At 37.3% G+C, this 13,031-nt stretch overlaps 1 protein-coding gene across 6 annotated transcripts in view; it reads right to left on the bottom strand.

Moving 5' to 3' along the window:
• Positions 1-13,031, bottom strand: part of CAB39L (calcium binding protein 39 like) — a 92,721-nt gene that overhangs the window by 37,163 nt on the left and 42,527 nt on the right. For all 6 annotated transcript variants that reach the window (XM_055426113.2, XM_055426115.2, XM_055426114.2 and 3 more), the window contains 3 exons: positions 11,430-11,570; positions 7,665-7,829; positions 1,400-1,518 (listed from right to left, as the gene is read on the bottom strand). In XM_055426113.2, coding sequence (XP_055282088.1) covers positions 1,400-1,518; positions 7,665-7,829; positions 11,430-11,531 — 386 coding nt within the window. In that variant the 5' untranslated portion in view covers positions 11,532-11,570. The remainder of the gene's footprint in view (positions 1-1,399; positions 1,519-7,664; positions 7,830-11,429; positions 11,571-13,031) is intronic.

The following is a 13,031-nucleotide window of genomic DNA, read 5'->3' as shown; positions in this document are numbered from 1 at the left end:
AAAGGATATTGGAAGGGTGAGGGGAAGGAAAATGGAGTCGTAGTGGTGGTAGAAAAACTAAATTGTTACCTAGTCCATGAGAAATTTAAGATATTTTTTTAAATCGGCAAATTCAAACTTAGTAAAAGCTCCTGATTCATAACATAGAGGTAAATGCCAGATGAAGAAATAAAAAAGATCAAAGTGGTTGTCTTTGGTAAATGGGACTGAGGAATGGAGAAGGAAGAATCAAAGAGCTGCTGTTTGCTGTTGCTGCTGCTGCTGCTAAGTCACTTCAGTCGTGTCCGACTCTGTGTGTGGTTTATTTATTTGGCTGCACCAGCTCTTAGTTGAGGCATGTGGGATCTAGTTTCCTGACCAGGGATTGAATCTGGGCCCCCAGCATTGGGAAGGCGGAGCAGCCACTGGATCACCAAGGAAGTCCCTATATCTGGTTTTTAAACTATGCAGCACGTATTATCTTGATACAATTAAATATTTTAAATGCACAAGGACTTGGGAATTGAAAACAGATAGGATGGACTAGGTATGGAATAGCATATGAAGTTCAAAATGGTAAAGTAGAAAGACAGAGAAGGGGAGACAAAAGACAAAAAGCTGCTATCCCCAAGCCTTGCTACATCCATATTTCTGATCCTAGGAGTTGGAGTAGCCTCACAATGCCCAAGAAACCTTTGTAAACGAGCAAACATAAAAAGGTCATAATCGGGGATTTTATTATCTGATGAGACTTTAGGTTTTTGACTGCCCTGTGGTCCCATATACGTACAGTGATATTTCTTCTATTCCCACATGAAAGCATGTCACCGGAGTAGAAGCTAACCATTGAAAGGATATTGTATGTATGCGTCCGTGTCTGTGTATGTTTGTGTAAAGAGGGGATTCAATCTTACGTAAAGAGGGTAAAGTGTAAATGTGAAAGTGTTAGTTGCTCGATCGTGTTCGACTCTTTGCAACCCCGTGGACTGTATCCCACCAGGCTTTTCTGTCCATGGAATTCTCCAGACAAGAATACTTCAGTGGGTAGCCATTCCCTTCTCCAGGGGATCTTCCCAACCTGGGGATTGAAGCTGGGTCTCTTGAAGGAAGATTCTTTACCATCTGAGCCACTAGTGGGCAGCCAGAAAGAGGGCGGATTGGGAAGTGTAAGCTATAATGTAATAGGCAGAGAAGACAGGAAAGTGGAGGAAAGAGAGGCAGTAGGTGGAAGGAATTTTACTTAGAAAGCATTTTGTTGCAGCCTGAACAATCACAGAGACATAGATTCGGAGGGCTGACTTCAAGCATAGCAAATATGAATCCAAAAGGGAACTGATCATATCTCAAATGATGCTAATGCTATCTACTTTTAACAACTTTTTCAAACTCAAACCTACTTTAAAGGAAAGCATGCACCTACCCTTTGAGGAGCATAAACAGGATGTGAGGATGAGCACTAATGTACTCCACGGTAGGAATCCGAGTGCCTATCTGTCTTCTCAGGATGTTGTTAAATATCTGGGTCACATCCTTTTTTCCCTGTTAATGAAACAAACAACCATTAAGTTGTATATTTTAAATGGGTGAATTGTATGGCATGTACATTATTTCAAAAGCTGTTTATATACAAACACACACATACTCAGTCCATTTAATATGATATTTTCCCACCTGTGCATTCTTTGACTTCATTTGTCTAAAGATGTGTACAAAATTAAATAAACAACCAGAGTCAAGGCCAAATAAAATCAATGCCCTACACATATAGTAAGCATTTCAAATCATTAAATGCATGAAGTACAGTCAAAGCTTGTGTCTAAAGGCTTTATGATCTCTATTTTTACAGTAATAAAACCAAAGGTTAAGGACCACTTTTTAATTAGGGTTGGGGAACAGAAAAAGATCTTAAGGGGATAGAAAGTTTCAAAAACTTAGGACCATAAACTGGCTTATTGAGAAGCTGATTCTAGAGTGCTTTTTTTGCTTTTATTTTTTTTAACGTAGCAAGAAATAATCATTAGTGATTAAATTATCACAGTAGGAAGTTTTCTGCATTTTGGAGTTGCCTTCTAATTCAACCTGAACAGTTGACTGTATCCACCCTATTTTTGCAAGACACACCTGCCTTTAAAATGAATGCATGGACTCTTACATACAATACGTTTTCATCCTTTGATCTCTTATCACACTGTGTTTCAGAACATCAAAGAGTCTAAGGCTGTGTCTTGAATACTGGCCAAACCTCAAAAACCGTAGCTCTGAGTTTGATCCTGAGCCCATAAAGCAGAAAGCTTGCAATCTCAGCCATAACTCTTTTTTTTTTTGGAACTCATAAGAATATGCTGAAGTAATTTTTTTTTCTGTCAGCATCTTTAAGGCTTAAAGGATTAGACAAAAATTTATGGTTATAAAGTAATGAGTTTTCTTTTTAAACAATTTTAACCCAAAGGTCTGTCTTCTAATGAGCCCTTATTCACATCACAGCAAGGTCTTCCAGTACTTTCCTCACCCCATTGGACTACTTTCCTCCTGATTTCTGAAGAAGGAAGTGGTTTTGTCACACAAATTGCTGAGTTGGTCTCTGCTACTCAATCTAAAGCAACGCCTTGGGCCACCATCACTGTTGTCAGCTCTGGATTTCAAATCCCTGCTCCTGGCTCCTCTCAACCCTTGTTCATTGTCTTGCCTTCTACACCCAGTTATTTTCTCGACTAGCTATTTTATATACAGTTTATCCCAAGTGTAGAAAAATGCCTCTTCTCCTTTATTCAACATATTATTAGTACATAGTTCTTTTATCAAGGGTTTAAGGGTAACAAAGGGTAATTACAGCACACTGCAGAAACAACTTCCAATTGAATCCCACACATCACTATTATTAAAGATTCCTCAGCATTTCTGAGTATCTTTTTCCTTAAGTCCTTTCCTCTGTCATGGTTCTGGAGCCTTCAATCTCCCTTACTCCGTCAGTTCAGTTCAGTCGCTCAGTCATGACCGACTCTTCGCAACCCCATGAATCACAGCACGCCAGGCCTCCCTGTCCATCACCAACTCCCGGAGTTCACTCAAACCCACCTCCATCGAGTCGGTGATGCCATCCAGTCATCTCATTCTCTGTCTTCCCCTTCTCCTCCCGCCCCCAATCCTTCCCAGCATCAGAGTCTTTTCCAGTGAGTCAACTCTTTGCATGAAGTGGCCAAAGTATTGGAGTTTCAGCTTTAGCATCAGTTCTTCCAATGAATACCCAGGATCGATCTTCAGAATGGACTGGTTGGATCTCCTTGCAGTCCAAGGGACTCTCAAGAGTCTTCTCCAGCACCACAATTCAAAAGCATCAATTCCTCTTTTCCTATCTCCTATTTCCTTCTACTATCAAAGTTAGCCAATGAGAGGACATTTCTCTAATTTCTGTTATTTTACTCTGCAAAAGGAATCTAAGGTCTTTTCTTTCAGTCTTTTCCTTCCAAACACTGCCTGGAGACCTCACTTTTCACAGTGAATAAAAAACCCCATGTAGGTGTCTTCTAAACAAAAGATCTGTTTTTCTCTGTAAGCAATGCTTCATCTTTTTAGGCTATATGGCAAAAGCTGCAGCCCATCCCTAAAGAAATAATTTTCCTTTCCTGTTATAAAAACACACCAAAGATTTTACAATCAAAGAGATACAGGTTCGATCCCTGGGTGGGACGATTCCCTGGAGAAGGGCATGGCAACCCACCCCAGTATTCTTACCTGAAGAATCCCATAGACAGAAGACACTGGAGGGCAACAGTCCATAGGGGTCGCACAGAGTCATACATGATTGAAGTGACTTAACATCCAAAACGCACTTTTTAATGTGGATACTTTAAGCATGAGAAGAAAAGTTGCTGCCTGTGGGCTGATCTTTTAACACTTCCAGTCCATAGAAATGGATAGTACATTTCTGCAAGTAGTCTAATAATGCTCGTAATGGTGCCGTTCTTTCTGAAAATACTGTATGTAATCGGTGGAATGCTTAAAACTAAACTGTTTTCAACTTTAACTGCTTTTCATTCATTCATTCAACCAAGAGGCATTTAGAAGTATTTATTTTCTGTGGGCCTGATTGAGGAGGACGGCTTCACCTACTGAATATCACATTCATTTATAATTATGTCTAGGTGACAATTGAATGAACAAAGGCAAGAGCTGTCTGGTCAATTACACCTCAATAAAGCTGGAAAAAAAAACTGCCTGCAATTATCATGATTGCAAGCCTTCGTAATGACAGTATTGAGTCACCAGGGAAAATTATTACACCTAGCACATCATTTTGGAGGACAGGCACGTCTACAATGCATTTTATAAGGAAAATGTAAAGAAAGCCACAAAAGTACTACTTATCTACTAGTCTCTATCCATTTGAAGAGTTAACTTAACCTTCAGCTACATGGAAAATTCAAATATTCAGGAAGATACATATTTTTCCCCAAGGATTTTAGAGAGTAAAATTTTACTCTACTTGATAATGTAGAAGTCCATTTTTAGGCAATTTAATGACTTAATTCCCAGATAATTTTAAGTAAACTTTCTTACTGTTCCTCTTTTGTTACCTAAGTCAGTGCAGCCCAAAGATGTGAAACATACAAAGCTTTTCTTTGGTCTACTCCCATCTCCTCAATTCTTGGCAAGCACTTTGAACCTATGCTATTCTGTGGTTGCTCAAGGCTTCACAAGGTCACTGGACCCGACAATATTTCACCCTTGCCTCGGTCTTCAAAACATAACCAACCTTGGTCATAGTCCTTCCAGCATCCCACTGCAGATTAGGTTAATCTCATAAACTAACTCAAGCTAAATTAATGATGATAATAGCTTAATACACTGCTGCTTTCAGGGAAACAAACAAAACAATAGATTTATAGAAATCTAAATCGAAGACCTGGAAAAGACAACTGCTGAGAATACATGGAGACGTCTCAAAGCCAACAGTGGAAAAACAAACAACCCAGTTAGAAAATGGGAAAAAAACTATGAACATAACTTCTGAAACATCAATACATGTCTAGGAATTATTCCACAGATATAAGTGCTAAGAATATAAGTGAAGCATTATCTGTAATGTCCATCAATAAGCAAGTGGATGCTAACAATAGAATACTTTGTACCCATGAAAAAGAAAGAGGTTATCTATGTATTTACTAACATGGAAAGATTTCTAGTTGAAAACAACAAGGTGCAGAACAAAATACGTGTGTAATCTTGACAGGGAGGCCTGGCGTGCTGTGATTCATGGGGTCGCAAAGAGTCGGACACGACTGAGCGACTGAACTGAACTGAACTGAACTGAACTGAACACCATATTCTAAGAGCAGGGGAGTTTCCCATTTATGGTCAATCATCAACCAAATTTAAAACTAAAATAATAAAGAAACAAACATCAAGGGTTATAACAAAAATAAACCAGATTATATTTAACTTAAGTTTGAGAAGGAGAGAGTATACTATTTGGCATCTGTATATTTGCATATGTATTTAGTGTTCTTCCATAACACATATATGTATATATATTTAGTTTAATATTTAAAAACAATGGTGTAAGTTCATATTATTCCTGCTTTATAGATGGCAAAGGTTAGTCTCAAAGAGGTTATGTTGCTAACTACCAAATGGCAGAGCAGGGACTCCATAAACAATTCTAAATCTAAGTCAAGTGTTTTCCACTATGCACAGCTCCTACAAATGTCCATAATACCTCATTTTAAACGATATTAAGGAAACATGAAAGTACATAAACACAATGATAAAATTACATTTTAATTCCACTAAGTCTGTTTTAAAAAAGGAAATGGGGAGGGGCTTCCTAGGCGGTCTAGTGGCTAAAACTCCACACTCCCAATGCACAGGGCCCTTGATTGATCCCTGGTCAGGGAACTAGATCCCACATGCTGCAACTAAGACCCGGTGCAGCCAAAATAAATAACTAAATAAAAAAAATTTTTTTTAAGGGAAACAGGGAGTAAGATGGAGAGGGAGAATGACAAGCCAAGCAAGAAGAAAAAGTAAGAAAGGAGATAATTGAGCAGAAAATGTCAAAGTTAGAGAAACAGATAAGGGAGGGAAGGAAGAAAGACACGTTTCTGCCATCCAAGTATTAAGCAGGTCCAGCCCTGCTTAGCTTTGGAGATCAGACAAGACTGGGTGCATTCAGAGTGGTATGGTCATAGACAAGACAGAGGCTTCTGAACGGAAGGCTGAGTTGAAATCTGGGCCCTGTGGGGCCCTCGGTCAGTGTTGCTTCCAGTCAAACACACAGCAGTCTTGCCCTGCATTCCTTCTCCCCAGATCTAGTTGGCCAAAATCTTCTTCCATCCAAGCCATCCAGAGAACTGTAAGCTAGTATTTCCACACATCCCCAGAGCCCTGACCTTATCTTGGTCTATCACTGTAATGAGTTTCCTTTTACTTCCTCGGTGACAAAACTAAAGCAATTTACTTCAGAAATCTCCATTCTCTTCTATCTCTGAGAATTAATGGAGATCCAAGCACTTACCTGACAGTATCTAAAGCCTGACAGTAGTAACAAAACAACAGTCAAATCAAAACCAAGATTTCCATCGTGAAATGTGTCTTACAACCACACATTTCATTGAGAAACCACTGTTCTAAGTTAGATATACCATAGATAATAAAATCCTTACACATATTCACCCCTTATGTTTCTAGATTATTGTTTTACATATTATTTCAGTAATTAGGTGTAACTGCTTTCAAAAAATGTGAGAAGTAGCCTATATTACTAGCATTTAACAAAATTCTTAAATCATTGGTATAAATGTTTTAATTAAAAAAACAGGCCTGGGAGATACTACATTTGAATCTCAGCTTAGGCTCTTAGTGACCGAGTGACTTTGGGGAAATTACTTAATATCTTTAAACTTTAGGGTCTTCATCTATAAATCAAGGCTAATAATATAGTACTGATCATATACAGGTTGCTTTAAGAATAAAATGAGGCTTCCCTGGTGGTCAGTGGCTAAGACTCCATGTTCCCAATGCAAGGGGTCTGGGTTCAATCCCTGGGTCAGGGTTTGATCCCTGGTCAGGGAACTAGATCCCACATGCCCCCAATTAAACCTGGCAAGCCAAATAAATAAATATTTTTTAAAATTTAAAAAGAAAAGAATTAAAAGTGCTTAGAAGAGTGCTTAAAAACTGTTCAATTTTCAGTAAGCACTCAACAAGTTATCTTTTATTATTTTTGACCATTAACTTCACTACTTAGCTGCATAAAACTTAACTACGGTATACCTTTTGCTTTTTTTTAAAAAAAAAAGATTAAGGTAATTTTAGAAATTTTAGTGGGGAAAATGGGATTTTAAATAATACATAAATAGTAATAATTTGGTCATGTGATGCAAACAGCCGACTCATTGGAAAAGACCCTGATGCTGGGAAAGATTGAAGGCAAAAGGAAAAGAGGGCAGCAGGATGGGATGGTTGGATAGCGTCGCCAACTCCATGGACGTGAACTTGGGAAAACTGCAGCAGAAAGTGAGGGCCAGGGAGGCCTGGCATGCTGTAATCCATGGGATCGTAAAGACTCTGACACGACTTAGCGACTGAACAACAACAACAGTAATAAAAAAATCACAGTCAAATATTGGTAGTCACATGTACAAAACTTGAAAAGTACAACTGTCATCCTTTGGCAGATAGTGTACCTCAAAGTCTATCAGCTGTAGGTCGGCTATGAGTGTCACCAGCAGCCCGGTGTTGTAGAGCTCCTGTGAGAGCTGGGCCACAGCTTCCATTGGGGGCTCCTTGTCACTTGTCCCACACAGAATTTCTTTCATTGCTTGCAGTGATTTTGACACTTCTTCTGAAGCCTAGGGACCAAAATATACGCTAATAGTTAAAAGTGAAAAAAAAAATTTCAGGCTACAAACAAACAAAAACCACTTATTGAGCCCTGCTTATTTATTTACTTTTAAAATTCTGCATAATTATTTTTTATTAATTGAATGATAACTGTTTTACAGTGTTGCGTGAGTTTCTTCTGTACAACACCATGAATCAGCTATATATCCCCTCCCTCCTGAACCTCCCTTCCTACCCCACCAACCCCTCCAGGTCATCACAGAGCACTCAGCTGAGCCCCCTGTGCTATAAAGCAGCTTCCCACTAGTTACCTATTTTCTGCTTATTTATGATTAAAGAACTCAACACAGTTCAAACAAACAAAAGCCATGTAGTAGGCACTGTTTTTGGTTTTTTTGAAAATATTACTGAAATTAATTTATAAAAGAGAGATCTTTAGTATTTCTACTTGGTTAATATAATTGAAATGATCTTTCTTTAAATCATATTCATAGTGAACTTTACTAGTAATTAATTATAAATTTAACTCTTGGAAATTAAATTCAATCCATGTTGAAGACTTATCAGTAGCAAGTAATCTTATTTAAAGCATTTGTTAATGATTTTCAACAAATCCCTATGATTCTGAGTTTTTAAACGTAATAGGTACAAAATCATATATTGTCAAAACCCATAACCTTTCTCAACCCACTGATCCCTCACACATAACCATTATCTTTTTGTTATCTACGAAGCTTAAAAAAAAAAAAAGCAAAAAATCTCACTGCATTCTAAAGAAAAATAGGAGAGGGACTTCCCTGATGGTCCAGTGGCTAGTACTCCACCCTCCCAATGCAGGGGACCCTCCCACATGCTTAAACTAAGTTCACATGCCACAACTAAAACCTCCATGTACTGCAACGAAGATTCAGTGCAGCCAAACTAATTAATTAAAAGAATAATAGGAGAACCTATCGAGGAAGAAAGTATATCAGTGAGTAGGGCCTGGGGAGGGGAGAATGGGGTGCTGGAACTATTCTGAAATTAGATAGTGGTGATAGGTACACAACCTCTGAATAAACTAATCACTGAATTGCACACTTTAAAATGGTACATTGTATAGTATCTTAATTATACTAAAAAATTATAGTAAAAAATTTTAAAAAACAGATAAGGAAAACGAACAGGCAAATTAGTTAACACTGCTGAATATTTTAAAGTAGGTATAGTTTTAGTACTTTCAACTATTGTACTCTAATCATTATAATTAAAGAAGGAAACAGAGAGAATAAGGCAAAATAATAAAAAACTAACTCATAGTAGTTGTTATTAAAAAATTAATTTCCAGATACATTTCATGATATGACCAAAGAAATCCTTAATTTATTAAAGGTAAGAAGTTTTCTTAAATTGTTATATATACCTATAGAAGATTACTTTAATATATAGAATTTAGAATAATTATAAAGCAAACACTTGTGTGGCCAAAACAGAGGTCAAAAAAGGGAACATTTTTAGCATCCCAGAAGCTACCTTGAATGCCCTCTTTTCAGCCTAGAAGTAAATTCTTTTATGTCTTTGATGACAATCACTTATTTAGTTTTCTTTACAGGTTATTTTAAAATCTATGTTTGTTTTCCAAAACAACATAGCTTAGTTCTGCTGATTTGGAATAGCACCCATACCCTCTTATGATTTGTTTCTTTCATTCAACACTGTATTTGGAAGGCTCATTCTTTCTGCTGTATGTCGCAGCACTTCTTTAAATTCATTGTTGTATAGTATTCCATTGATAGCTGGACTGCAACTTCTCAGTTTCACTGTTGATGGACATTGAGGTGTTTCCACTGATGGGTTACTATGAACAACAATGCTATGAACATTCTTGACAACGCATCCTGGTGCACCTGTGCAAGAACATCTCTAGAGTTTACACTAGGAGGGAACCGCAGTGTCTTAGAGCATGCATGCAATGCGGTGCGGGGGTACAGGTGTGATCAGTCATGTCCAACTCTTTGTGACCCCATAGACTGCAGCCCGCCAGGCTCCTCTGTCCATGGGGATTTTCCAGGCAAGAATGCTGGAGTCGGTTGCCATTTCCTTCTCCAGAGGATCTTCCCCACCCAGAGATCAAACTACATCTCCTGCGTCTCCTACATTGCAGGCGAATTCTTTACCAATGAGACCCCAGGGAAGCCCCACTTACTTTACAGACAAACTGAATATGTCAGATTCAATGTCCCTTTGAGGGAATAACTAAGATACTAAAAAGACCCACTCTGAGGAAGTGCTGCTCAGTAGGACTTTAAAACAATGTTAAAAGGAGGCTGCACTGGGTATTCCTGGCAGTCCAGTGGTTACCACTCCATGCTTCCAGTGCAAGGTTCAATCCCTGGTTGGGGAACTAAGATCCCACATGGCGCTGTGGTGTACCCAAAAAGAGAAAAAAGGCAGCCTCATAGTAGAAACTGTCAGATGATCTTTAAACACAAACCTTTTACCCTTCATGTATAACACTATACACAGTATAAGTATTAACAGTATAACCTGTTAGACGCTTAACTGTAAAACCCCTTAGATGTTTTTTTCATTCTGCATTTTTTCCTTCTAGTTTTATTGAAATATAATTGACATATAGTCCTGTATAAGTTTCAGGTACAGCATAATGGTTTGACTTACATACATCATGAAATGATTATCACAGTAAGTTTATCCATCACTGCATACAGATACAAAATTAAAGAAACAGAGGAGAAAAAAATATTTTTCCTTGTGATGAGAACTCAGGATTCTCTTAACAACTTCCATATGTAACATACAGCAGTGTTAATCACATTTATCATGCTGTAACTTATATTCCTAGTACTTTCTTACCTTTCAACCGGAAGATTGTCTATATCCAATTCCTTCTTCCCAACAGTCCTGCCTCTGGTAACCACAAATCTGATCTCTTTTTCTGAGTTTGTTCTTATGTTTCTGAAGTACAATTGACCTATAACACTATGTCAGTTTCTGTTACGTAACATAGTGATTCTACATTTCTATGCATTTCTAAAATGTGTAAGTCTAGTTACAATCTGTGGCCATACAAAGACACAACTTAGTTATTAACTACATTCTCCACACTGTCTTTTTCATACCCATGCAACTGGACGTCTGTACCTCTTAATCTCCCTCACCAATTCCTTCCCCCAACCCCAACCCCACCTCCCCTCTGACAATAACTGTTTCTTCTTAATGTTGCTTTGTTTTTTAGATTCCACATATAAGTGACATGGCACAGTGTTTGGTTCTCTGACTTATTTCACTTAGCACAGTGAACCTCTCGGTCTATCCAAGTTGTTGCAAATGGCAAGATGTCCTTTCCTTTTTACGACTGAGTATTATTCTGTTACTCCTTAAGTCTAGAGGATCCAAGGTTGGTCTGAGGCTCTAGAAAATGAATGAAGAGTTCAAGACAACAGATTCAATAATTATCAATGGCATAAGACCTGAAACCAGTTTAAATGTATTCACAAAGACCCTGAGAGTGCATCCCAGACCATGTTTAGGATTCTTCATTAAGCTTTTAGATTGGCTTTTGGTCTGTTCATGTATTTTAATAATAACGTTATTGTTTTAGCTCATACCTTATCTGTCTTTTTGTCTTGCTTTTCCAAAATGGCCAAGTTGTCTCTCAGAATTTTCACGATTTCTGCAGGATTTTTGTGTGATTTACTAAACAGAGGCATTTTTTCATCTATAGAAATCTCTTCACGTAATATAGAATGCTAAAAACAAGTAAAGAAACAAAAATTATGATTCTAATTCTTAACATGATTAAATTGTTATACCAAAATGTCATGTTTTCAACAACCAATTCAGTAATATGGAACATTAAAATCGATCAAACTAAAACAAGTTTTAAGTTTCATGCCAAATTTAAGTTAATGTAAAATATTTCAAGAAAGATATTTTTAAAGGTTTACCTAAAAGCTTTTACTCACAGTTTAATATCTTTCTTATAAGAGAAATTAAAGATTTATGCAAGAATAGGAAAAGGAGTATTCTTAGAGAATAAGTTGATACTTAAAACTAGATATTTTGACTAAAGAGAGTGAGGAAGATGGTGATATTAATGATGATAAATAAAATAGAACATGCAAAACAAAAGTCAGACTAGGATCCACAAGCTCTGGTAAAGCAATATTTTAAAACATTCCACTCCATAGCAATCACAAAATTACAATATAAAATTATTTAGAATCTGTTTTCTTTTTTTTTTTACTCTTCAAATATTCAGCTGGCTATACTCACTGATGAAATGAGGATTACCATGATGGGTGGGAGTGGGGAGGTGAGGAGAAGGGGAAAAGAAAAATCAGTTCTTCTTTTTGAGAACATCTATTTGCATAGAGCAGAAAAAGCCAAATATAGCTATTATCATCCTAAAAATGTGCTAGGGAAAAAGATCTAAATTAAAGGCTCCAGTTAGGAGAAACATATTTATTTGCTTTACATTTATTAGCAAAAATATGTCAAACATTACAGAAATATGATGTAATTAATCAAAAGCTCCCATTAACCAGTGATCCAGAGTTAACAACTATTATCAGCTTTTATGCTTTTATAATATTCCTCCTTAATTTTTCTCTCTCTATATAAAAATATATTTTTAAAACCAAAATATAATAATACTAAAAACAGTATTTTTCGGGCTATAGTATTTTTTTGGCTTTCCCTAATGGAAGAAAGCAAAGAGAAACTAAAGAACCTCTTGGTGAAAGAGGAGAGTGAAAGCATTGGCTTAAAACTCAACATTCAAAAAACTAAGATCATGGCATCTGGGCCTATCACCTCATGGCAAATAGATGGGGAAGCAATGAAAACAGTGACAGACATTATTTTCTTGGGCTTCAAAATCACTGTGGACAGTGACTGAAGCCATGAAATTAAAATATGCTTGCTCCTTGGAAGAAAAGCTATGACAAATCTAGACAGTATATTAAAAAGCAGAGATACCACGTTGCTGACAAAGGTCTGTCTAGTCAAAGCTATGGTTTTCCAGTGGTCATGTATGGATGTGAGAGCTGGACCATAAAGAAGGCTGAGCACCGAAGAATTGACGCTTTTGAACTCTGGTGTTGGAGAAGACTCTTGAGAGTCCCTTGGACTGCAAGGAAATCAAACCAATCAATCCTAAAGGAAATCAGCCTTGAATATTCATTGGAAAGACAGATGCTGAAACTGAA

The sequence above is a fragment of the Moschus berezovskii genome, chromosome 13 (assembly GCF_049115385.1).
Source record: "Moschus berezovskii isolate FMDL1 chromosome 13, NW_MosBer_1.0, whole genome shotgun sequence".
In the NCBI taxonomy this organism is placed as follows: Eukaryota; Metazoa; Chordata; class Mammalia; order Artiodactyla; family Moschidae; genus Moschus; species Moschus berezovskii.
This window is presented reverse-complemented; position numbering and strand designations above follow the sequence as displayed.